Source organism: Nyctereutes procyonoides, unplaced genomic scaffold, assembly GCF_905146905.1.
Source record: "Nyctereutes procyonoides isolate TBG_1078 unplaced genomic scaffold, NYPRO_anot_genome, whole genome shotgun sequence".
NCBI lineage: Eukaryota > Metazoa > Chordata > Mammalia > Carnivora > Canidae > Nyctereutes > Nyctereutes procyonoides.
In genome coordinates this window covers 13,172,510-13,193,960 of record NW_026575044.1, presented here as the reverse complement: position 1 = coordinate 13,193,960, position 21,451 = coordinate 13,172,510, and the positions used below count along the sequence as shown (strand labels likewise).

At 57.8% G+C, this 21,451-nt stretch overlaps 1 protein-coding gene across 1 annotated transcript in view; it reads left to right on the top strand.

The window, feature by feature from the left end:
• CAPN2 (calpain 2) overlaps nucleotides 1-21,451 on the top strand; it is a 38,228-nt gene that overhangs the window by 12,441 nt on the left and 4,336 nt on the right. The window contains exons 3-16 of the mRNA XM_055324483.1: nucleotides 7,420-7,538; nucleotides 8,623-8,756; nucleotides 9,617-9,785; nucleotides 10,522-10,605; nucleotides 12,087-12,172; nucleotides 12,673-12,747; nucleotides 13,226-13,386; nucleotides 14,568-14,737; nucleotides 15,504-15,515; nucleotides 16,375-16,586; nucleotides 17,719-17,755; nucleotides 18,513-18,578; nucleotides 19,303-19,360; nucleotides 20,932-20,996. Coding sequence (XP_055180458.1) covers nucleotides 7,420-7,538; nucleotides 8,623-8,756; nucleotides 9,617-9,785; nucleotides 10,522-10,605; nucleotides 12,087-12,172; nucleotides 12,673-12,747; nucleotides 13,226-13,386; nucleotides 14,568-14,737; nucleotides 15,504-15,515; nucleotides 16,375-16,586; nucleotides 17,719-17,755; nucleotides 18,513-18,578; nucleotides 19,303-19,360; nucleotides 20,932-20,996 — 1,448 coding nt within the window. The remainder of the gene's footprint in view (nucleotides 1-7,419; nucleotides 7,539-8,622; nucleotides 8,757-9,616; nucleotides 9,786-10,521; nucleotides 10,606-12,086; nucleotides 12,173-12,672; nucleotides 12,748-13,225; nucleotides 13,387-14,567; nucleotides 14,738-15,503; nucleotides 15,516-16,374; nucleotides 16,587-17,718; nucleotides 17,756-18,512; nucleotides 18,579-19,302; nucleotides 19,361-20,931; nucleotides 20,997-21,451) is intronic.

Genomic DNA, 21,451 nt, shown 5'->3' with positions numbered 1-21,451 from the left:
GCTTTAGACGAAGACGGCAGAAATGTGCTAGCGTTGATGCACGCCTCACCTCAGTGACCCTCCCCGGGTGCATACAATAAGGCCATGTCTTGTAAAGAAAAACCATGGTTCTGGGCAGCCCGGGTGGCTCAGCGGTTTAGCGCCACATGCGGCCCAGGGCATGATCCTGGAGATCCAGGATCGAGTCCCACGTTGGGCTCCCTGCATGGAGCCTGCTTCTCCCTCTGTGTCTTTGCCTCTGTCTCTCTGTGTCTCTCATGAATAAATAAAATCTTAATAAAAAAAAAAAGAAAGAAAAACCATGGTTCTAAAGAGAAAAGTATATGAAAATCTAGAGAGAAAAAAGACACAGATGCTATCACAGGACCTCAGCTGCCAGAGGAGGTCTCTGCATTTAGGGCAGATGCCAGACGGCCAGGAAGGAACTTTACCCAATCCCAGGGAAGATCTGGCTCTGCGCAGTCCAGCCCCGGGAGACCCTGGGCAGCCAGGCCGGCAGCAGGTGCACCCTTCCTGACCCCAGAAGGGCTCCAGGGCCGAGTCCACGGAAACCGTGCCCCTCTCCCCCAAAGTCACCACATCATTGTTGGGAAGCTCTGAGAAATCGCCTCTCTTGACCTGCTTCGCTCTGCATCTCCCGTGGAAATGCACGTTTCTGTAGAAAATGTTTCTCAGAGGATAGCTGTTAACTTTCGGGGGAGCTAGTTTCTAGCACACATATTGGGGGTCACGGGAGTCCATCAGAACAACTGATGAGCTGTTCTTATTGACGACAGACCCATTCTGACAGGGACTTTACGTAAAATAGTAATATTCGCTTAGAATAGCTGCTATTACGCTGTTGTCCTCACTCTAAGGGGGGACATAGCTGAGCAGTCCGTTGAGGACAGTAAGCTAGGGTTGATGGCAGGAGAAGCACAGTCGAAGGACACATAAAACAAGCCTCCAAAAGCAGCTTCAGTTGACGAAGACAGGAGTCGCAGGATGGGCCTGTGCAATGCTCCCCCATATTTGCTCCCATTTCTCTGGTTTTCTCCCTTTTTTGGCACATCCGACATCCTGTAATGTGCCAGGCTGTCTTACTGAGCACCTAGTCCCAGGCAGCGGAGAACGTCTTTGATTCTTCTGTGGCCGCGGAGAGTCTCGTCCTAGAGGTGGCCCCTAATTTGTTCCCCTAGTTACCTGCAGACGACATGCAGCTGTTTCTGCTACGACCAAGGTTCAGGAAATAACCATATCACCTGCCTGCTGCTCATGGGAGTATGTCTGTAGGGCCAACTCCTGACCCGGAACCACGGGGGCACATGCTCTATGTTGCCCCTCCGTGCTTGCAGGTGGGTGTGAGAGTGAGTCTCCCACAGCTGCCTGGGGGTCCCACATCTTGTTCTTTGCCATCCAAAAGGTAGAAATGGTGCTCTGTGGGTCCACTTCATGTTTCTTTCATGATGAGTGAGGGTGAGTACCTTTTCATGCCTAGGGTTTATCTATTTAGTTATTTTAAATACTCTGTACCCCTCAATGTGGGGCTCAAACTCACAACCCTGAGATCAAGAGTCCTGTGCTCCTCTGACAGAGCCAGCCAGGCACCCCTCAGTATGTTTGAGATGTTGGTTTTTCCCTTTTCCATGAATGTTTTATATCTTTGTCCATTTTACTATGGAGCTCTCTTTCTTTATTTACTAGAAAAGTTTACATGTAATGTCTGGGATCTGAGTAACATATTTTTCCTTTGATTTTTTTTTATCATGTTTTTTTTTATCATGTTGATTTTTTTTTTTTTTACTTTAGCATAGTTAAGTTTATCATTTAAAAGGTTTATGGCTTCCAGGTTACAATGTGTTAGCCTGTCTCCACTCAGATTATATTGGAATTCCCCCATTGTCTTTTCCAGAATGCCTATGGATTTATAAAAATACTGTATGTATAATGTTATCATAATGTAAACATACTAAAATGCAGATAAGATATATGGTATAAATACATAGGCAATAAACATGTAAATAAAACAAATGGCTAGATTTTCCATATTTATGTGGGAATATGTAAATAATAGTTTAAGCGTATACTTAAGATGTATAATGTTAAATGCCTAAACATGAATGTTATTCCATTTAGAATTTATCCCTGTGACAGGATGAGCTAGAACTTGATTTTTTTCTAGGTGGCCACTTAATTGTTCCAATTCCACATGTGAATAATGAGTGACTGCACTAAATTCCTGTGTATGGAATGATTTCTGAACTTTCTGTTCAATGCCATGTATCAGTATTCTCATGCACAAGTTTTGCACTCTTTTAATTATTGTGGCTTTATGCCTGTTTTAATACCTGTTAGAGCTAGACTCTCTTCCTTCTAGACTTTTTTCTGTGTTTGATGTTTAATTTTTCCTTAAAAACTTTAGAACAGCTAAGTTCCCAATGTTAAATATCCTCTCACTATTTTTGTTGGAATTGCATTGCGTTTATAGACTAACTTAAGAGGAAATGGCATTTTTACAATGATGACTTTCTAGCCAGGAATCTGGGCCACATTTTAAATGGGATAAATGATTATCTGAGCCTCTCCAGGCAGGATGGCGCCCTCCGAGTTAGTTTGGGGTGAATGGCTGATGAGGGACAGATGGCAGTTGGTGAAGTCTTGAACACCTCTGGCCATACACGCTGTGTGTTGGAAGCCTTCTGAGATCCGGTGAGGTAGCATAACCAGCTCCCTGGCAGGAGAGGCCCTGATTTAGGAGGTGGAGTCAGTGTTAGAATTCTAGAACTGGGTGTGAGTGGATCATGCCCAGATGCCACCTCGAGGGAGCCGTGCCTGGGGTCAAGGGACACAGCTCAAGTCGAGCCCAGGAAGAAATACTCTCTCCACACCCTCCTCCCTCCCTGTGACTCCCCACACCCTTTTTCCTCCCTGTGCTCCCCAGGGCTTCCATTGGCCAAACCCACCAGCTGCCAGAGGCACTGGGAGCCCATGGTCACGTCCAGGGGGGCCAGCTCGGGGGTAGATGGCAGAATGAGGGCGTGCACTGGACATGGGGAGGCGGACGACTCCTCAAGGTGGTCACCTCTGCCCTGAGACAATGGATTAAGTGAGGACAGGTCACCAGTGGTGACCGAGTGTATGTAAGCAGACACTGCAGCTGGCTCAGGCTTTATGGTGCACTGCTCAGGGACAGTCCCGTGTGGTCTGGGGGGCTGCCTGCCCTCACCTGTCTCTTGCAGTCAGATAATTTAAACCCTATAGAACTGCACACCGACGTCCTTCCAAGCCATCCATGTGGCAGCTTTCCCGGGCAGTCCTGGTCACTGAAGGACACCCTCGCAGGCTTTTCTGAGCTACACCAGTAGAGTGGCAGGCAGGTGTGTCACCATCCCCCCTGTCCCGAACCAGCCGGGTTGTACCCAGATCTTGATGCCACTGGCCTGCACGGGCTCTCTGGGCGCGGCTCCAGGGACTTTACCCAAGTCACCTCCGCAGAAGCAAGTCCAGGCAGGACCGTCCAGGGCGGGAGGGCTATTTGAGTCATTTGGGGGCAGATAGGAGCTGACCTTGACAGAGGGGATGGAGGATCTGAGGCTGGAGCAGGAGGTTTTGGGACAGGTATCCCGGGGTGGTGGGGAGAAGGCCCCATGTGGATGAGGTGTCCAGGTGGCAGCAGGGCGCTAGTGAGCGCACTGTGCAGCCAGACACTGAAACAACCAAGTCTCCTCTCAAGGACAGAGTCCCCACCACCAAATCTTGTGAATTAGGTGCTTTGGAAATTGGCACCTGTTTGCAAAGAAGACTGTGTGGGTCACACAGTAAGAGCTTTGCTCAGACCCACCTGATGGCCACGTGTTACGGGGTCTTGGGGTGAGTCACAGGCCTCCCTGGGCCTCCTGTCCTCAGGTGTGATGGGCTGACGGCACCTGTGTGTTCTGTGATGAAACGAGAGGGCGATGCAGGAATCTTGGTAGAGCTTGGGGCCTAACTCATAGTGAGCCTCACGGATGGGACTAGCCCAGTGCTTGATACTGAGCAGCTCACTCAAGCAGGGGTGAGTAAGGAAGACAGGTGCACTCTGCAAGGGAGAGTCAGAGAGTTAGGGTACAAAGTAGGATTTCTGGTGCTTCCAGCTTAATGGACATCAGATCAGGATGCTGTTCGGGGGACCTCCCAACCTTGAACCCACAACCTGGAGCACCAATGGGAACTGTTTCAGGTCTTTGGCTATAAAACACTCTGGCTCTTGTTCCTGCTTGTTGGCTGTTTTTCTGGTGGCCTGGGTTTGACCGTGTGATGACAGGCCACCATCCCATTGTCCTGGTGAATCACGGTGCGTCAGGCAGCATCGAGTTCTTCTGTCCCATGAGCCCATGGCCTGAGGGGGTCCAGGAGGCCGAGTACCCCTTAGTTTGACATTTGAATTGCAGTTGGGTACTCCAAGTGGGGTCTCTCCTTCGCTAAAGGAATCGGACGCCCTTGAACCAAAAGAAATCTCCAGCAAGGTTCAGTTTTGAGACAAAATCCAGGGTTTGACTTAGACGATATGCTGGCGAGACCTGCCAGTTACCTGGCGTACATGCCCTGCCCCCCAGCTTCAATTTCTTCACCCCAGGAAGGCAATGACGGTGAGGGCAGTCGTGTCAGAGGCTCACAGACAAAGGTGCAGCACGTTCTCTGTGACCTATGGAGCATGATCCAGAACGCTGGCTGCTTGCTGCGGCTACGGGCAGAGGCGGGGGTGGGGACCAGCCCGTGAGTGCTCTGCTCCTCCCACGACACGCGACTTCAAGCAAGGAACTTGACCCCTCAAAGCCATGGTTCTGTCATCCAGCTAACATTCTGGGATGATGGGCCCTTTCAGAGGAGCCCGTAGGTTGAACCAGCCAGGCTCCAGGAGAGCAGCCATCCGCAGGCAGGGGCGGCCAGGGGAGACCGAGACCACGGAACGAGGCCACTGATCTCTGGGCCTGCTGGAGAATGGTAATCCGAGCTGCGTGTATGGCCAGCACAGACCTAGATGTGTGGTCCTGATAAACACGACCTGAAGCCACATGACCTGCATTTAGTCATGGCCCAAGAACAGCTGTGACCTCATGGCCACAGAGCAGGTGACCGGTCCTGCACTGACGCTGGGGACCCAGGGAACGCGATCCAGGAGGATTTGGAGTGGCCACCCTGTGCCTGCAGCCCCAGCACCCTGGGCAGCTCTTCGGTGACTGCACAGCAAGTGTGGGAGCTGTAGTTTTGGGACTCTGTCTCCAGGATCCCTACACTTGGGTCCACTTTGTCCACAGGGCTTTTCTCCTCCTCGAGTTGACAGACCCAAATCCCAGCATTTGCAGGATGCCCAGAAAAATCTCAAATTCACTCAAGAAGAATAAAAGTCACAGGCATCTTCAGGCTTCCAGAGAAGGCCCAGAGCCTTGAGAGGTTAGGGGAGGGGATCTCGTGACCCCAGGAACCACTGACACGTGGTGGGTTCATCCTCCAGGCGGGAGAGTGAGATGCTCAAAAACGTCCAGAAGATGGTCTGTTTTATTGACCAGGCAGCATGTGGGCTCAGGACAGGGAAGCCCCTCTGCGTACACTTCCATCCCTGTGACTCCTAAAGACTCCCGCTGCCATGTTTCTCTGCAAGCTCCGTGTTGTCAACACACCCAAGGGTCTCTACTTTGGTTTCCATAAAGGCCTGCTTGGCCCAAAAGGCTGTCTCTGAGATCTGATGGACAGAAACACCCCCTGAGCCATGTCCTACTCCTACTGACGCGGAGACGTCCATACTCCTCACAGAGCATTGAGAGGAATAGATGAGGTAATGACCTCTTCAGGGTAATGACCCTGAAGCTCCCAGGAGACTGGTTGGCACATCAGAAGGTTCAGCAAGTGAGGGCTGGTGCCTACACTGCCCGGGCACTCAGGAAACGGAGGTCATCCATTCAAGTAGCAGGAAAGTCCACGGCAGAGCAGGCTGCAGGTGTGGCTTGATTCGGGGTCTCCAGTGATGCCAGCAGGACCTGGTTTCTAAATTCCTTCTACCTCCCAGCCCCTCTTCCTCTGAGATGGCCCGTTCTCAGGCAGGCTGCCCCTCCCACGGCAGCGGTAGACTGTACATCACTGAGCCGATGCAGCAGACATTTGTCCACTCTCGCCAAAGCCCCCGTAAAGGTCTCGTGGCACCTCACAGGCTCTGGCTGGGCCACAGAACCTTCTCCAACCCAACCACTGCAGGTGGGGCAATGTGATGCCTGGGTGGCCACAGGCCTGCCTCTGGAATTGGGGCAGGGTCCGCACCATGGAAACATTGCAGACTGAGTGTGCCGGGCAGCTGGTTTCACAGACGGATGTGGGGTACTCGGGAGGAGCACAGGAAAGCCAAAGCTGAGTCCCCAGCACCGCTGCACCCACTCAGTGCAGGAGCCACAGGATTCATTTGCCCTGGTCAGGTTGGGGCCTCAGAGAGCTGTGCGCACCACAGGACAGTGGTGCGCACTTTCTGAGCATCAGCAGGACAGTCCCGTTTAAGAATCATCAGGACACCAAGGGGTGGACCAGAAGAGAAAAGAGCTCCGTGACCTTCAGTAGCACCTGCAAGAGGCCCGACCCTCAGTAAACGTAAATCCAGTGATGCACATGAACTCATCCAAGGCTGTTTCCTGTTACCGCCTTGGGAAGTGGTAGGAGAGTGCTCACTCCTTTAGCACAAACTAGATGTCCTCAGCCTCCCCCGGAGCCTCCATCGGTGGCCTTGGGAGGTAAATGCGAGCCCCCCACGGCACACTGTTGCTGCCCACGGCTCGCTTCTAACCGCACAACAGGGTCGCGGTGCTTGTGTGCTGAGCACCTGCTGCTGGAGCCGCAGGCACATGAGAGCTTTACACACGTGCTGCCGTGACCGCATGGTCCTGTGTGCCACAGGGGGCACTGCGGCTGCGGGGGGCCCGTCTGACTGTCCTTGTTCTTGTGCCCCTCATGTGGTGCCCTCCCATACCTCAGAAGTGACCATCCATGTGCTCTTGCCCAGGGGAGCAGCTCGACAATGCACTTCTCTGACCCTGGAACCTGCTCCCACCCACTTGGGGACATGCAGGACACCCTGTGTGGGACCTGCCAGCCCGCCTTCCCCTGCCCCTATGCCCTCCTCCCTGCCGACCGCTCCCCACCTGCGCCACCCTGTCCTCCACCCGTGCTCCAGAAGTGTCCCTCATCATTTCAGAGGCCCCTGCCATGCCCTCCGTGGCTGAGCTGGGTGGACAGCATGACTGTCACAGGTCTTTCCAAGAGTGAGTTCTCCTGCCTCCGTCTGGGTCACCCAAACCCTCCAACCTGCCTGTCCCCTGGTGGCTTGTCCGCAGCTTCAAGCTCCTAGAGGCGGGACGAGGTGTCCAGCATCCTCCTGGCACTGAGCCCCCTGCTCAGAGCTCTGTGCTATGTCCACAGGTGACTGCTGGCTGCTGGCAGCCATTGCCTCCCTGACCTTGAACGAAGAGGTCCTGGCTCGTGTTGTGCCCCCGAACCAGAGCTTCCAGGAAAACTATGCAGGGATCTTCCACTTCCAGGTGAGTTAATGTTGGCACACATTTCTCCCCAGTGGGTCCTGGGGGGCTAAGACAGGTCCTGGGGGGTTCTGAGGTTGGGTCCCGGTGGGGGAGAGCTGAGAACGGGCTGGGGGGTTTGCTGAGGATGGGTCAGGGGGATTTCTGAGGATGGGTCCTGGGGGTGCTGAGGGCGGGTCGGTGGGGGGTGCTGAGGATAGGTCTGGAGGATGCTGAGGACAGGTCCCGGGGGAGTGCAGAGGATGGGTCAGGGGGCCGCTAAGGACGGGTCCCGGGGTGGGGAACTGAGGACGGGTCCCGGGGGCGGGAGCTAAGGCTGGGTCCCAGGGTGGGGAACTGAGGACGGGTCCCAGGGTGGGGGAGCTAAGGATGGATCCCGGGGTGGGAGCTGAGGATGGGTCCTGTGGGGGGAACTGAGGACAGGTCCCGGGATGGGGGAGCTGAGCATAGGTCCTGGGGGGGCAGCTGAGGACAGGTCCCAGTGGGAGGAGCTAGAAGAGATCCTAGAAGGTAGGAACAGGTTCCCTGGCTCAGCCACGTTTATCAGATCCTGGGGTTTGCAAACCCCTAGGACCATGCTGTCCTACAGAGGACCTGGAGAGGCTGCAGGAAGCTCTCTGGCCTGCTCCTGACAGGGACCCTGTCCCTGACGGGGAGACCCTGCAGGAATAGCAGTGGGGAGCCTCTTGAGACAGGCAAGGAGGGACGTAGTGCAAGGCACTCAAGAGTTAATTCCCAAGTTTCAAGCCTGTTCTGGGGGGTCTGAGTCAATGGCGAGGTACCACTCACTGTCCTCCCTTCACGCTTGGTAAATGAGAAGTCCTATCCTGAGAGCGTGAGGTGCAGGCAGGGTGCCCAAGAGGCAAGTGTGGGAAGGACAGGAGCTTCTGCCCTGGGCTTCTCAGCGAGGACTTGCCAGGAGGAGGAGGGTGGGAGGTCTCCTCCCGGAATGGGCTCACGGTGCCAGGGCCAGGCAGGGAGGAGCCGGTGCCTCTGAGGCTGGGATCCCCACGCGGCAGCCCGCCCGCTGGCTCTTCCCGCAGCCCACCCCGGGCCACCCTGTCCTGTCTCTGTCCCCGACCCACAGTTCTGGCAGTACGGCGAGTGGGTGGAGGTGGTGGTGGACGACAGGCTGCCCACCAAGAACGGGGAGCTGCTCTTCGTGCACTCTGCAGAGGGCAGCGAGTTCTGGAGCGCGCTGCTGGAGAAGGCCTACGCCAAGTGAGTGAGCGTGAGCGTGCCCTTCCCTCCAGCAGCCTGCCCCAACCACCCTGCATTCTGGAAGAGACGGGTGGTGGTCAGGAACTACCTGGGCCAGAATTGCACTCTAGATTCAAGGAGTGAATGCAGGTGGGGTGCCTGGCCGCATCGCGCCTGGATGGGTGATCGTGCTCACCCTGCTTAGACACACGCACAGGAGCCGGTGTGGCGCAGACTGCCCTTGAGAAGGACCCTACGTCCTCGGCAGGTCAGATCACATTTTTGTCAGCTAAATACCACAGAGTTTCTACTAGTGGGCAGAACCATCCAGTGCAGAGGTAGAAGTCTGGAAGCTTTTGCAGAATCTACGGTGTGCTATGAGATGTGGTTTCCCATGACCTCCCTGGGCAGGAACCCCACGACCTCATCCCGACCGTGCCGCCCAGGCTCTGCGGCACCCAGAGGGCTCCTGGCCCTTGCAGCCACTGCTGGGGAGGAGGGCCAGCCCCCCCAGCTGTGACAGTCGGGGGTCTGGGAGCCACTTCTCAGTCACTTGCCCCAACAGCACCGCTAGAAGCCATGGGACGCCGTGGGGCAGGAGGGCGGGAGGAGCAGCACTGTGTGTGTGCACCTGTAATTGCTTTTGTTGTGGAGTTGTTGTCCTTTAAGCTTTAGATGCCAAACAGCCAATGAACAGCCCTGCCCTTTGCTACAAGGATGTCCAAACCATGAGTACGGGGGGTCGGATCAGATAACCACCGGTCCTTCCACCTGGAAGACTAGATTTGCTGGAGCCCAAGCCGAGGGGATCCCGAGTGGACGGTCCCTGGAACATCCAGTAAAGGGAAGCAGCAGTGGCAGCAGGATCTGTCCTCCCTCAGGATCAACGGCTGTTACGAGGCACTCTCGGGGGGCGCCACCACTGAGGGCTTTGAGGACTTTACCGGGGGGATCGCGGAGTGGTACGAGCTGAGGAAGGCCCCCCCTGACCTGTTCAGGATCATCCAGAAGGCTCTGCAGAAAGGCTCCCTCCTTGGCTGCTCCATAGACGTGAGTCCAGGCCCCATCACCTGCTGTAGATGGCACATCCATCCCGGTCCACCACACTGTGCCTCACCTGGAACCCATGGCTGGTCAGCGACTTCCAGGCTGTCTGGGGGACAGCTGGTGGGCGAAGGTGGCCCCAGCCCACTTCCGACACCCACCTCCTGTGCATCGCCAGCCTGGACCTCAGGCCCTGGGACTCCATTCCCTCGGCTGGTCACCAGGGAACCTCCTGCCCTCGGCTGATCCCCCGGGAACCGCCTGCCCTCCACTAGTGCCCAGGGAGCCCCTTGTCCTCTGCTGGTCTGGGGGAAACACCCTGTGCAGACACTTGTCCCTGTGGATAGGGCCTGCATGGGCCTGGAGCCAGGCACCTTACCCTTCATTGCTGCAGGGTCCACGGCCCTGGGGAAGACTTCGGGAGGGGCCCTTTCCTCCAGAAGCTGGAGGTGTGCATCACGTCCTGCCCCCAGGCATCCTCTGGACAGAGGCTGAGCATCCCACCCCCACCCCAACCCTGTGCTACCCAGGACTCATTCCCTGTGGGGACAGAGAGGGAGGCCCCAGCTTCCACGGGCAAAATTTCTGTCCAACTTGCTAAAAACCAAAATTCAGTCTAGTAAATGTGAAGATATAATTGCCTTTATTAGGTGATCCATGAGTTGGGTGGCACCCCATCCCACAAGTAGCGGAGACCCTCTATGAAAGAAGGTGGGCAGCCTGACTCTTCCCATCTTTCCAGATCACCAGCATGGCAGACTCAGAGGCCATCACGTTCCAGAAGCTGGTGAAGGGGCACGCGTACTCAGTCACTGGGGCCGAGGAGGTAAGGCCGACAGAGTTTGCAGGGGTGTCTTCTCCCTAACACCACAGAGGACTGCCCCCCAGCTTAGTGGGTCCCGCACTCCCACGGCCCCTCCTCTACCAGGCCTTGAACTCCTGAAGCCAAGGGAGCGAGGCCAGCGCTTCAAGGGCCGCTGCGCCCCATGTCTGCCCTCTGTGGGCCACGGGCCAGCTCTGGCGTGCTCCCTATGCTTCGTTCACACTCGCCTTGCTCTTCCCGACCGGCTAGATATAAAGGAACAGGGATCGCATCCATACAGTGTTTTAGATTCTCAAAATGGTGCTTTTGCGATTGATGTCACCGCAGCATCAGTGCTGAATTCCTGTTCCGGTCTGGCCGCCTCTGGCCCGCTGCATGGCCTGGGCACATTTCTCAAACTTCCTGGCCTGGAGTGTCCTCCAGTCAGACAAGGGTGATGTCCGCAGGGAGCTGTGGTGGGAGGCGCCACGGCTCCCCAGTGTCACAGTAACGCCACACGCCCCAGTCAGCAGCCGGCGTCAGGGCGAGTACAGAACCCCATGTCTTCAGACGTGTCCAGGGCTCCATTCTGTTTTAAACCTTAAATTTTTATTTTATTCCCGAGCCCACCACACCCAAGACACGTACACCTTTTTATTTTGAAAAAGCTCGAGTCAATAGAAAGGTTGAAAGGCTAGAACAATCATAAACATCCAGGTACTGAGACCCCTGGGTGGCTCAGTTGGGCATCTGCCTTTGGCTCGGGTCGTGATCCTGAGGTCATGGGATCGAGTCCCATGTGGGGCTCCCTGCTTAGCAAGGAGTCTGCTTCTCCCTCTCCTCCCCACTCATGCTCTCTCTCTCTCACTCTCTATCTCTCTCTCAAATAAATAAATAAAAATATTTAAAAAAAGAGAACACATCCAGGTACTGCTTCTGTAGACTCAACAGTATCTGCACGTCTGTTTTCTGAGCCGTTGGTAGGTCAGGCACATACATCACGAGACTTCCACATTCGCCTCCCAGGCTCTCGTGTGACATCAGTGCTGTTGTCAGGTTTTCATCCCATGACAGCATCTCACGCAGGGCCCGTGTTCACACGTCTTCCCAACTCGACAGCATGTCCCCTGTAGTGCCCGCCCAGGGCTCCAGGTCCAGGCAGCGTGACCACTCTGCATCTGCAGAGTTCCTGCGCAGGTGGGAAGGTGCCCTCGCCCTGGGACCGCAGCAGGTCCCGCTCTAGTCGGGAGGCTGGGGGCCCCATGCCATGGCATCTAGAATGAGGAGAATGAGGACACTGCCGCCGCAGGCTCGAGACCAATCAAGGAGCTGCATCCTGCAAGAGTGGACCCAAGGAGTGGTCCACACTGGCAGCGGCAGGGGGTCTGGGGTCAGCCCTTCCCATTTCATGACCCGGACCCGACCCCTCTCAGCTGATGGAGAAGCCCCCCCAGGCCGGGCTTGAGCTCAGCAGCTCCCCTCTCCTTCCCGCACCCCACCTTCAGGTCGAAAGTGGGGGCAGCCTGCAGAAGCTGATCCGCATCCGCAACCCCTGGGGCGAAGTGGAGTGGACCGGGAAGTGGAATGACAAGTGAGCGGCATTGGAACCTGGGAGGTTCTGGGGGCTGCGCTGGGGGGTCAGGCCCGGAGGCCGCAGGTCCCGCTCCCTGCCCCACTAGGGCGTGTGTGTGTGTGCCCTCCTGCAAGTCCCGGGCTCAGGCGATGCACAACCCATCCGTCACCTCACAGTCCATGCCTTCCCTGGCGCAGTCACCCTGCTGGCGGGCCTTCCCAGGGTGGGAGGTGCAGAGAGGTTCCCAGCCAGGGCAGCCACTCGTGGGACTCTTGGTTCCCCTCACAGGGGCGGCAGGGCATAGGCCGCCTGTGCTACCCCTCTCCCCCGACGGCTGCGCTCTTTCTGCCACCACCACCCAGGGGGCTCCCTGTCCTCACCCCCCTGCTTCCCGGCTCCGGGCCGCGTACATGTCACTCCTCCCGGTGGAGTCTGGCACTTGGAGGCTCGGGAGCATGTCCCTGGGTATCCACTCTGGGGTTGTGGGGACGGTCCTCACCTGTCCCTTGGTTTCTCAGCTGCCCCAACTGGAACACAGTGGACCCAGAGGTGAGGGAGAGGCTGACCAGACGGCACGAGGACGGGGAGTTCTGGTAAGGTTGTTAGCGGCCGCAGGGCCAGGGCTCTATCCTTGGGTTGTGGGCACAGGGGCGTGGGAGCTGCTTCTGTAGTCCTAAACTCACCAGAAGACCCCGATGAAACTATTCCTCGGCCTCTCCCATTTGTCCATCTCAACGATGGGGTTTCAAAGGCCCAGGAGGGTTCAGGTCCCACGAGGAGACTGGAGAGGAGGGGCCCTTCCCCAACCAGCTCCCAGAGTGGGCCTGATACCTCAGGAAAGAAACAGGCCCTTGGAGAGCATGGCTAGGCCAGCGGCTGTGTCTGCCCACCTGCATCTGTGCTGCCTGGCTCAGTGCTTTGAGCAGCACAGCGCCCGAGTGCGGTGCCAGGCCGGGCATCTGCACCTCTACCTGCGGGCCTGGGGGTGGCTCCTGGCCCAGCTGCAGGGGGAAGGTCACCGTTGTCAGCGTCCTCGTGTAACCTGGTCGTCCTTGTTCCTGCCTCGGCCAGGATGTCTTTCAGCGACTTCCTGAGGCACTACTCCCGCGTGGAGATTTGCAACCTGACCCCCGACACCCTCACCAGCGAGTCCTATAAGAAGTGGAAGCTCACCAAGATGGATGGGAGCTGGAGACGGGGCTCCACGGCTGGAGGCTGCAGGAACTACCCGAGTAAGGCCCTCCCACGTGCCCTCGCTGTCCCCCGCACCTCAGGGCCCACTCACACAGCTCCCTGGTCCCTCCCTCAATGATCCTGCACCCCTTTTCCCTGTCCTGGAGCTGCTCTCCTCCACGTGGCAAAAATGAGTCCACGTGACTCCACATGCTGGGCCCAGGGGACTGTCCCAAGTGGTTTAGAGAGATGCTACCCCTTCAGTCTGCACGACCAGCATCCAGGCGGAGTCCTGGGGAGGGCTGCAAGCTGGCTGGGATTTGCATGCAGGCAGCCTGGCTGTGGGGAGCTGGTCTGTAAGACTCTCTGTGGTGGCAGGTCCTGGTCACGTGTGGATCCTAGGCCACAGATGAGGAAACTGAGGGTCCCAGTGGCATCCTAGGCTGCAGAGCAGGTCATCGGGCAAGCTGACGGGTCCTTCTAGGTCCCGTGCTCTTAATCCTTCACCTCAGACATGTGGCCATCAAGTGGCAGTTGTAAAAGTGCCAGACGAGACTCTCCCACCTGCTAGATGAGGGGTCAGCAAACTCAAGAGACCAGTGGTAGACATTGGCTCTGTCTGCCCTTGGCTTCAGTCATCACACGGCTCTACTACTGACTGAAGGCCGTTAAATGAATGTATGTGGCTGTATTCTAATAAAACTTTATTGGCAAAAACAGGCAGGAGCTGTGGTCCACCAAGCCCTGCACTTTATCTCCCCAACAAAGAGTTTGATCCCATCAAGGAGGGGAAGGCAACCCTGCACGATTGTCCCTCAACCTGAATGAGTCTCGTTTTGGAAGCAGTAAGGGCAGAGACACCCTGGAGGCAATGGGACAGGCCCGGGGATGAGGACACAGAAAAAGAGGCTGAAATTGTGCAGAGGATGTTCCTGGCCTCAGGGTTTGTAGAGGGGGTACAGGCCAGCCACTGGAGCTGGGGAGGGAGAGGTGCCACAGGCCAGCAGCTCAGCTCTAGCCATGCTCTTCCAGGGGGACTAACTGTCCCCAAGATAAGCCCGCCCGGCAGCAGGCAGGAGAGGATTGCAGGGCAGGTGGTAACATAAGGGTCCCCGTGGTGTCCAGGCGCACACGCACTGGCTCTCTGCACGCCCCCACCAGTGCCGTCCCCTCCCACACCCCCTCCCCGGCTAGGGCTCCCGGTCCCCAGTGACGGAGTCCAGTCCCACTCTGGCCACAGATACCTTCTGGATGAACCCTCAGTATGTGATCAAGCTGGAAGAGGAGGACGAGGACCAGGAGGATGGAGAACGCGGCTGCACGTTCCTCGTGGGCCTCATCCAGAAGCACCGGCGGCGGCAGCGCAAGATGGGCGAGGACATGCACACCATCGGCTTCGGCATCTACGAGGTGCGTGGTCTCAGCCCGGCGAGGAGGGAAAGCCCCAGGGCAGGATGGGAGGCGGGCCCCCTGCCCGTCAGGGACAGAGCAAGATCATGGGGGCAGCCTGAGCCACCTGGGGTCGTGAGGGGTCAGAGACAGGGCCCCGCTCACTCGTCACCGGCCACGTGGCCCCCGCTGACGGGACCCTGCCTGTCCATTCACCAAGTAGAGTTGGTCAAACGCCATCATTTCAAACAGTGTACAAACTCTAAGCCTCTCAGTCTCTGAAATCAGAGCTGAGGATGTCAGATCTGGGACAGAGTAACCCAAGGAAAATGCACGTTGAAATGTGACCCACCACCCTCCAGCCTGCGCCCCCACCTCTCAGGTTTGGGAAGCCCCAGGGATCATTCAGTTGCGTGTTGGAGATAAGAGACCGGGGCAGGAGCGGGAGCTGACCCTGCTGGCTCCCAGCCCAATGGGACCCCCTTCACTGCCCCCTTCCTCCAGGACACAGCCCTGCTTCTGTGAGTGGGGGACAGGGAGACCCCAGGCCAGGCCCTGAACCACTCTGTGCCTCAGTTTTATACTCTGTAAATCAGGAATGGTGCTAAGGGCTTGCCGGTATTGTCACTGGGTCATGACATTTGTGTTTAGCATGGGAACAGCAGGGGCCCATGGGATAATAATCCCCTAGTGGCTGTAGTGCTGCTGGAGCTGTAGGGGCGAGGGGCCTTCAGGCGTCCCTCCCAGAATCGGGGCTCAGCACCTTCTCCTCCCTTTGTCCCCACAGGTCCCAGAGGAGGTACGTCCAGCACGCGTTGGCTCAGGGTCACCGAAGGCGCAGGCTTGGACGGCTGGCTCAGGGGTCTTGTGAGGCCTGGGCAGGGGCTGGCAGCTGCACAGGACAAGGCCCATGCCCTCTGGGCCCTGGTGAGGTCACTCGGGACATGGACCTGTTGGTCTGTCGAGGCCAGACCTCTGGGAGGTGCCTGTGGTTTTGCTCCGGGTGGACGGTGTGCGGGCCTAGGGCCACAGAGGCTCTTCACAGAGTCCTGCACTCTCCCCAGTTCAGAGATGAACTGCCAGGCGGCGCAGGAGCAGAGGGAGGCCCAGCCTCCACGTGCAGGCTATGTGCCCTCAGATGAGCTGCGCGTCCTCTCTGAACCTCGGTTTCTCCCTCAGTGGAGCTGGTCCATCACGTAGACCAGCTTCGGGGAGAGCCGAAGGGCGTGAGAGCACAGCAGGCCCACAGCCGGCATGAGTGGGTCTGACGAGAGGGCAGCAGTAGCCTTGAGGCCATCACGCTGGGCATGCAAGGCGCGCTGGGCCCCGGCCATACACCCTGCCCTAGCCGTGCTGCCCAAGGCCTGCTGGGCTCCCCCTGCTGTGCTCAGGCCACACCTGAGCTGGGCTGCTTTCCATCTGTGTGCCCCGCACATGCACGTCCCTGACTCAAGGAGGAGGAGGCCGGGCACCTCCATGTGCAGATGGGGCTTCTCTGCAAAGCTGAGTGCCGGGACCCCCCCCCCCGGCAAACCCCCCAGAGCATTCGTTCTCCTGACCCGGAGTGACCCAGACATAGTCGCCATCCCCAGAGAAAATGATGCTGATTCGGGGCTCTTCCCACCCTCTACTTCCCGCTGTTTCTGTTTATCCATCAGATGACCGGACAGACCAACATCCACCTCAGCAGAAACTTCTTCCTGACGCACAGAGCAAGAGAGCGCTCTGACACCTTCATCAACCTGCGCGAGGTCCTCAACCGGTTCAAGCTGCCCCCGGGGGAGTACATCCTGGTGCCCTCAACCTTCGAGCCCAACAAGGACGGGGACTTCTGTGTCCGGGTCTTTTCAGAGAAGAAGGCCGACTACCAGTAGGTGGCTCTGCCCATCGCACCCTTCCTGTCCCCGCGGCCTGTCCCTGACCCTTGGAGCGCCGCATCCTCTGAACACTCCTGTTGGACGACACCTGCCTGCTTCCAGGGCTCAGCACAGGGACGTGGGGTCTTGAAGGTCGTCAGTGTTGTCCCTCGGGCTTTGGGGTCTTAGTGGTTAGAGCAGGGAGGCTGTGGAGCAAGGATAGTCGTGTGTCTGCAACACCAATTGTTAGGTTCGTTGTAACAACACGTATCAGCCCGTGACTAGTCATGTCAGCGGAGAGCCTGGGCCACACTGGTATAATCCTTTCCTGCCCAGCAGCCCGCAAGCGCCAGAGCGTGAGTGGTGGCCTCAGTGGTCACTGGACCTCACCGGGCCCCATGCAGCTGATGCCACTGTCACGCCGTCGGGATGGCCCCACTTCTCAGCAGTTTCTGCCAATTTGGCTACCGCCTGGACCACATCTATCAGTTGAGCACTTGATGGCAGGACACGTAATCCGCCTCAGGCAGCTTAAGCAAAAGGGGATTAACTGAGAGACCACAGGGACTTTGACCTGAGGGGAAGCAGCGGACACAGCCACGCCATGTGCTCCATCCAAGACCAGGACCATGTGTCCAGTGGGCCTGCCAGCTTCTGGGAGGCGCAGCCTCAGTGGGTCGGATGCTCAGCGGCCTAGCGTGGGATCTAGGGCCCAAGAAGGACTCTTCGAGGCTTGAGTACGTTCGCTGCGGAGGACCCAGCCCTGCTCACGGCACTGAGCATGGTGGACCCAACGCTGCCCGAGCTTCAGCTGCAACCACTCCCGGCCTCCCTGCCACTACCTTCCCCGAGCAAAGCGTGTTGGCAGTGGGGACCTGGTGTGCTTCCCCGTGTGAGAGGTTTATGGTGGCAGAGATCACGCACGACCGGAGAGCGGGTCCCCGAGGCAGGCCCCGAGCGGGTTGTGCGGGCAGGCTGCGCCAGCAGACAGGAGCACGAAATCTCTGCTTCCCCGTGCTCCGGCTGGGCCTCCGGCTTGACTTTTCCTGCCTTGGTTCCTGCTGTGTGGGGACACGCAGTCGCAAGCCCCCAGCTCACCTGTCACACTTCCATGTGGGCCATGACACGATTTCCTTCTGTCCCCAGGGTCGTGGACGACGAGATCGAGGCCGACCTTGAGGAGGTACTTGCAGCCCTGGGACACCTTGCTCCCTCCAAGCTCTGCCCCAGATGACCAGGCCCAGAGTCACCAGAGAACCGCCAGGGTTTAGGAGGCCTCAGGACTTCGTGCCCACAGCTTGAAACTAGACTCTGTCCTGCACCTGCACCTGCCACTGTGTGGTCCTCACCCCTTGTGTGCAGGACCTGGGGTTCCTGTGACTCCCCTTTCTCTGCCTCAGTTTCCTTATCTGTAAAATGAAGTCTCCAGATGACAAGATCCCTGAGGCCCCTGAGGTGGTGTGATTCCCGGGGGCTCGTGGGCTCCGACGAGACCCACCCACAACACATCCAGTGGAGGGAGGGGACTGCCACCAGCAGGCTGGGAGGCTCCTCTTGCTGCCCCTGGACCTGATAACCCTCCACTCCTCAGCCGCTCCGTGCTTGTCGAGAGACCTAGTGAGAGACCCTACGGTTCCAGGGGGCTACCGTTGCAGGCCTTCTAGAACATTCCAACTAGGCTCTGCATCTGAATCCCCACTAGTGCAGATCAGAGGGCTGTTCTGGCCAAGGGTTCAAGATGATGCTATGTGAGGAACTCACCAACCCTTCACATAGTTTCCATCCATCTCATGTCTTCACTAGAAAAGTTCCTCATTCATTCTTCACACCGTCCTTGTTTCAAGCCTGCAACTTGGCCCTCAGGTCTGCGGGAGGCGGGGGAGATGGGGGAGGCCCCTTCTTGGCTCTGACCTGCTCCCACCCCTTGCCTCCCTCTCCAGATAGACGCCAGTGAGGATGACATTGACGACGGCTTCAGAAGGCTGTTTGCCCAGCTGGCAGGCGAGGTGGGTGTCCACGTGGGCTCCGTCACACACTCTGGTCCCTGCAAAGGGACAGACTCGTCCTTGGCGAGACTCCAGAGGGGCAGAAGGGATAGCGAGCAGAGGCGGAGGGTAATCGTGGAGGGAACTCGGGCTCCTGCCCACGTCCTGCCCATGCAGCGGGGCTGCTGGCTCACAGCCCTGGCCCTGTGTTCCTCCCACCTTAGCGTACAGCTCTTTTCCTGTGTCTTCCACTCCTGCTGGGATGTGGGGCCTTTCCTTTGATTTCCACAAAAATATCCCGGAGGGACAGAAGGGTTTTGAATCTTGACAATGCAAGTGACTTAGGGCTGTGGTGGGTGCTGCCCTGCGCCGTGTGGGCCTCAGGCTGCTGCAGACCGTTCCCAGCCAGCGCCTGCCCGGCGCCCTCCTCCATCAGGCGCACGAAGCCGGCTCACCTGGACCTCCCATCAGAGTGCTCAGCAGGCGTGGGGCATCACAGAGACTTATTTCCCCGCTGGCCACTGGCCGGGTCATACACGGGCCCCCACCCCCATGCCCTGGAGGCAGGAGGGACTGCGGCCAATCTTGGCCTTCTGCCATGGGGCTCGCCTGCAGTCTGGGGTTTGTGGGCATTAAAAAAGCACATCACAGACCCTGCCTGTGCCCACCCAGTGCACCGGCACAGGACAAGCCTCCACACTTCCTACAGCCCACGGTATAACCACGCTTTGCTTCGTGTCCACAGGACGCAGAGATTTCTGCCTTTGAGCTGCAGACCATCCTGAGAAGAGTGCTGGCCAAGCGTAAGTGCCTCTTAGGGGGCCCCGGTCCTGCTCCTCCCCGCGCCCTTCCAGCCACCCCTGCACCCACCTAAACACCCGTGCCAGCCACCACTGCCACCAGCAGACTGGGCTGAGGATGCTCTGTGTGCCCCGATAAAGGAGGAACAAAGGTTTCCAGGTGGACAGCAAAGGTCTTATCCTGGTTCTCACCCCTGACAGCTGTTGCTCTCAGCCGGGACGCAGGACCCCTTGGGCTCTTTACTCACCTGGAAAGTGGGCAGATCACTACCTAACTTCCGTGAGGGGCACCACGGGGCGGTCACTCTGATGTTCTGCTGGTAAGGAGGGCTGAGTCAGCCCTGAACACTGGCCAGAAAGCACCTCCACCCTGAACTCCACTGTATTTAGTGGGGTTGTCGATGGGGTCGACATCTCACTGCATAGTCAGGGTGGAAGGACAAACAGACCATCTTGTACTCACACCACGGGAACAGTTCACAAAGCATCTCCCCAGCATGCATGGCAGGGAGCCTTGTGCAGTGTTCTGCTTGAGCCCACGAGCCAGGCCGGCGACTGCAAGGCCCCAGAGGCAGTTGCCAGGCCTCCTGGAAGAAGGAGCGAGGTGGGAGAGGGGCCTGGGGCAGAGCTGGAGCACCTCCCACAGACCTTCAGGCTCATTCACCCCAAGCGTGGGCCAGTCCCGGGGGACATGTTTTCTCACCTCAATTTATCAAGAGCCGCACTGCCCTGGAAGAGACGCTACCCCTGGGCGGGATTGCTGATGTCAGACCCTTCAGGGCTGAAGGCCGCCCTGTCCTGAGCTGTGGACCGCCTAGAAGCTGGCCTAACCCATGACACAGAAGCAAATTCTCTAGAAGCACCCGGGCTGGTCGGGTCATCCATCCCAGAGAATGTGGGCAGCGTGCCCAGCACAGGATCCACACAGCTGGTTCCTCCAGGCAGCCCGAGCGAGGACAAGAAGGGGGTATTTGCCCTGGAGGCTGCCAGGCACGAGTGAAGTCACAGAGCTGTTGAGGCACGTGGCCGTCAAAGCTGCCTTGTTCCCACACAGATGGTGGTTGGGCAGGCGGCGAAGAGCCAGGCCGCGCAGGGATGCAACCTCCCTGGCTGCCACTGACCCCAGCCTCTGACCGGGCCCAAGAAGGAGTCCAAGCCCACAACGGCAGCGTTGAGGCAGGCTAAGCCAACCTTTGTAAGGATGTGACAAAGGATGGGCCTCTCATGGTCTGTGGGGTACCAGAACCAGCTTGTGACAAGGGTCTCCTGCCACCTGCCACCCCCTGCTGTACCTGAGTCACCTAGTAGAGCGCAGGGCTCTGGATAGCTTCTGGTTCTCAGGCCTCTCAGTCCACGGAGACACAGGCTAATGTGCAAATACACGAAGAAGCAGCGGACGCAGCACACCCTCCACTCTGGCCCCTCTGGCAGCCACTAGCCTGCTGTGGCATTGGATGTAGGTCAAGTGGCCCCCGTACCGGAAGGCACAGACACGCATTTCCATCCTCGTGGGGGCTCCTCGGGATGACGAGGCTCTGCAGGATGTTTCCCATCACTCTCATTTTGTCTTGTAGGCCAGGACATCAAGTCAGACGGCTTCAGCATTGAGACCTGCAAAATCATGGTGGACATGCTGGACGTATCCTTTCACGCTGCAGAGCACAGATGAGGCGTCTGAGACCCCCACCTGGGGAATTTGTCATACCGCCTCTCCTGTTCAGACACCTCCTGGGGCAACGTGAGAAGCCCCCTGCCTTAGCGAGCAGGAGATGCCTGCCCAGCTGTGCCCAAGCAGCTTGGGTTGGTTTCCCGGGCATGTGGAGAACGTCCCTCAGACTGTCCCATTTCCGACATACATGTCTTTTCTCTGGTTGTGGTTTTTTTCTCAGTTTGCAGGCACGGGGCCCACCCGCTGTGGGCATCTCCTTCCCTTTGTTCAGGCTCCTTCCCCAGGTCACGTGCTTGCCTGTCTTCCTGCGTGGCTTGCAGATAAGTTCTGGGCAGGGATGGTCTGAGCTGCTCAAAGTTTTGTCTCGTGGGCTCACAACACCCACTGTGTAGCTGTCCCACACAAGGCCATAGAAATACTCCAAA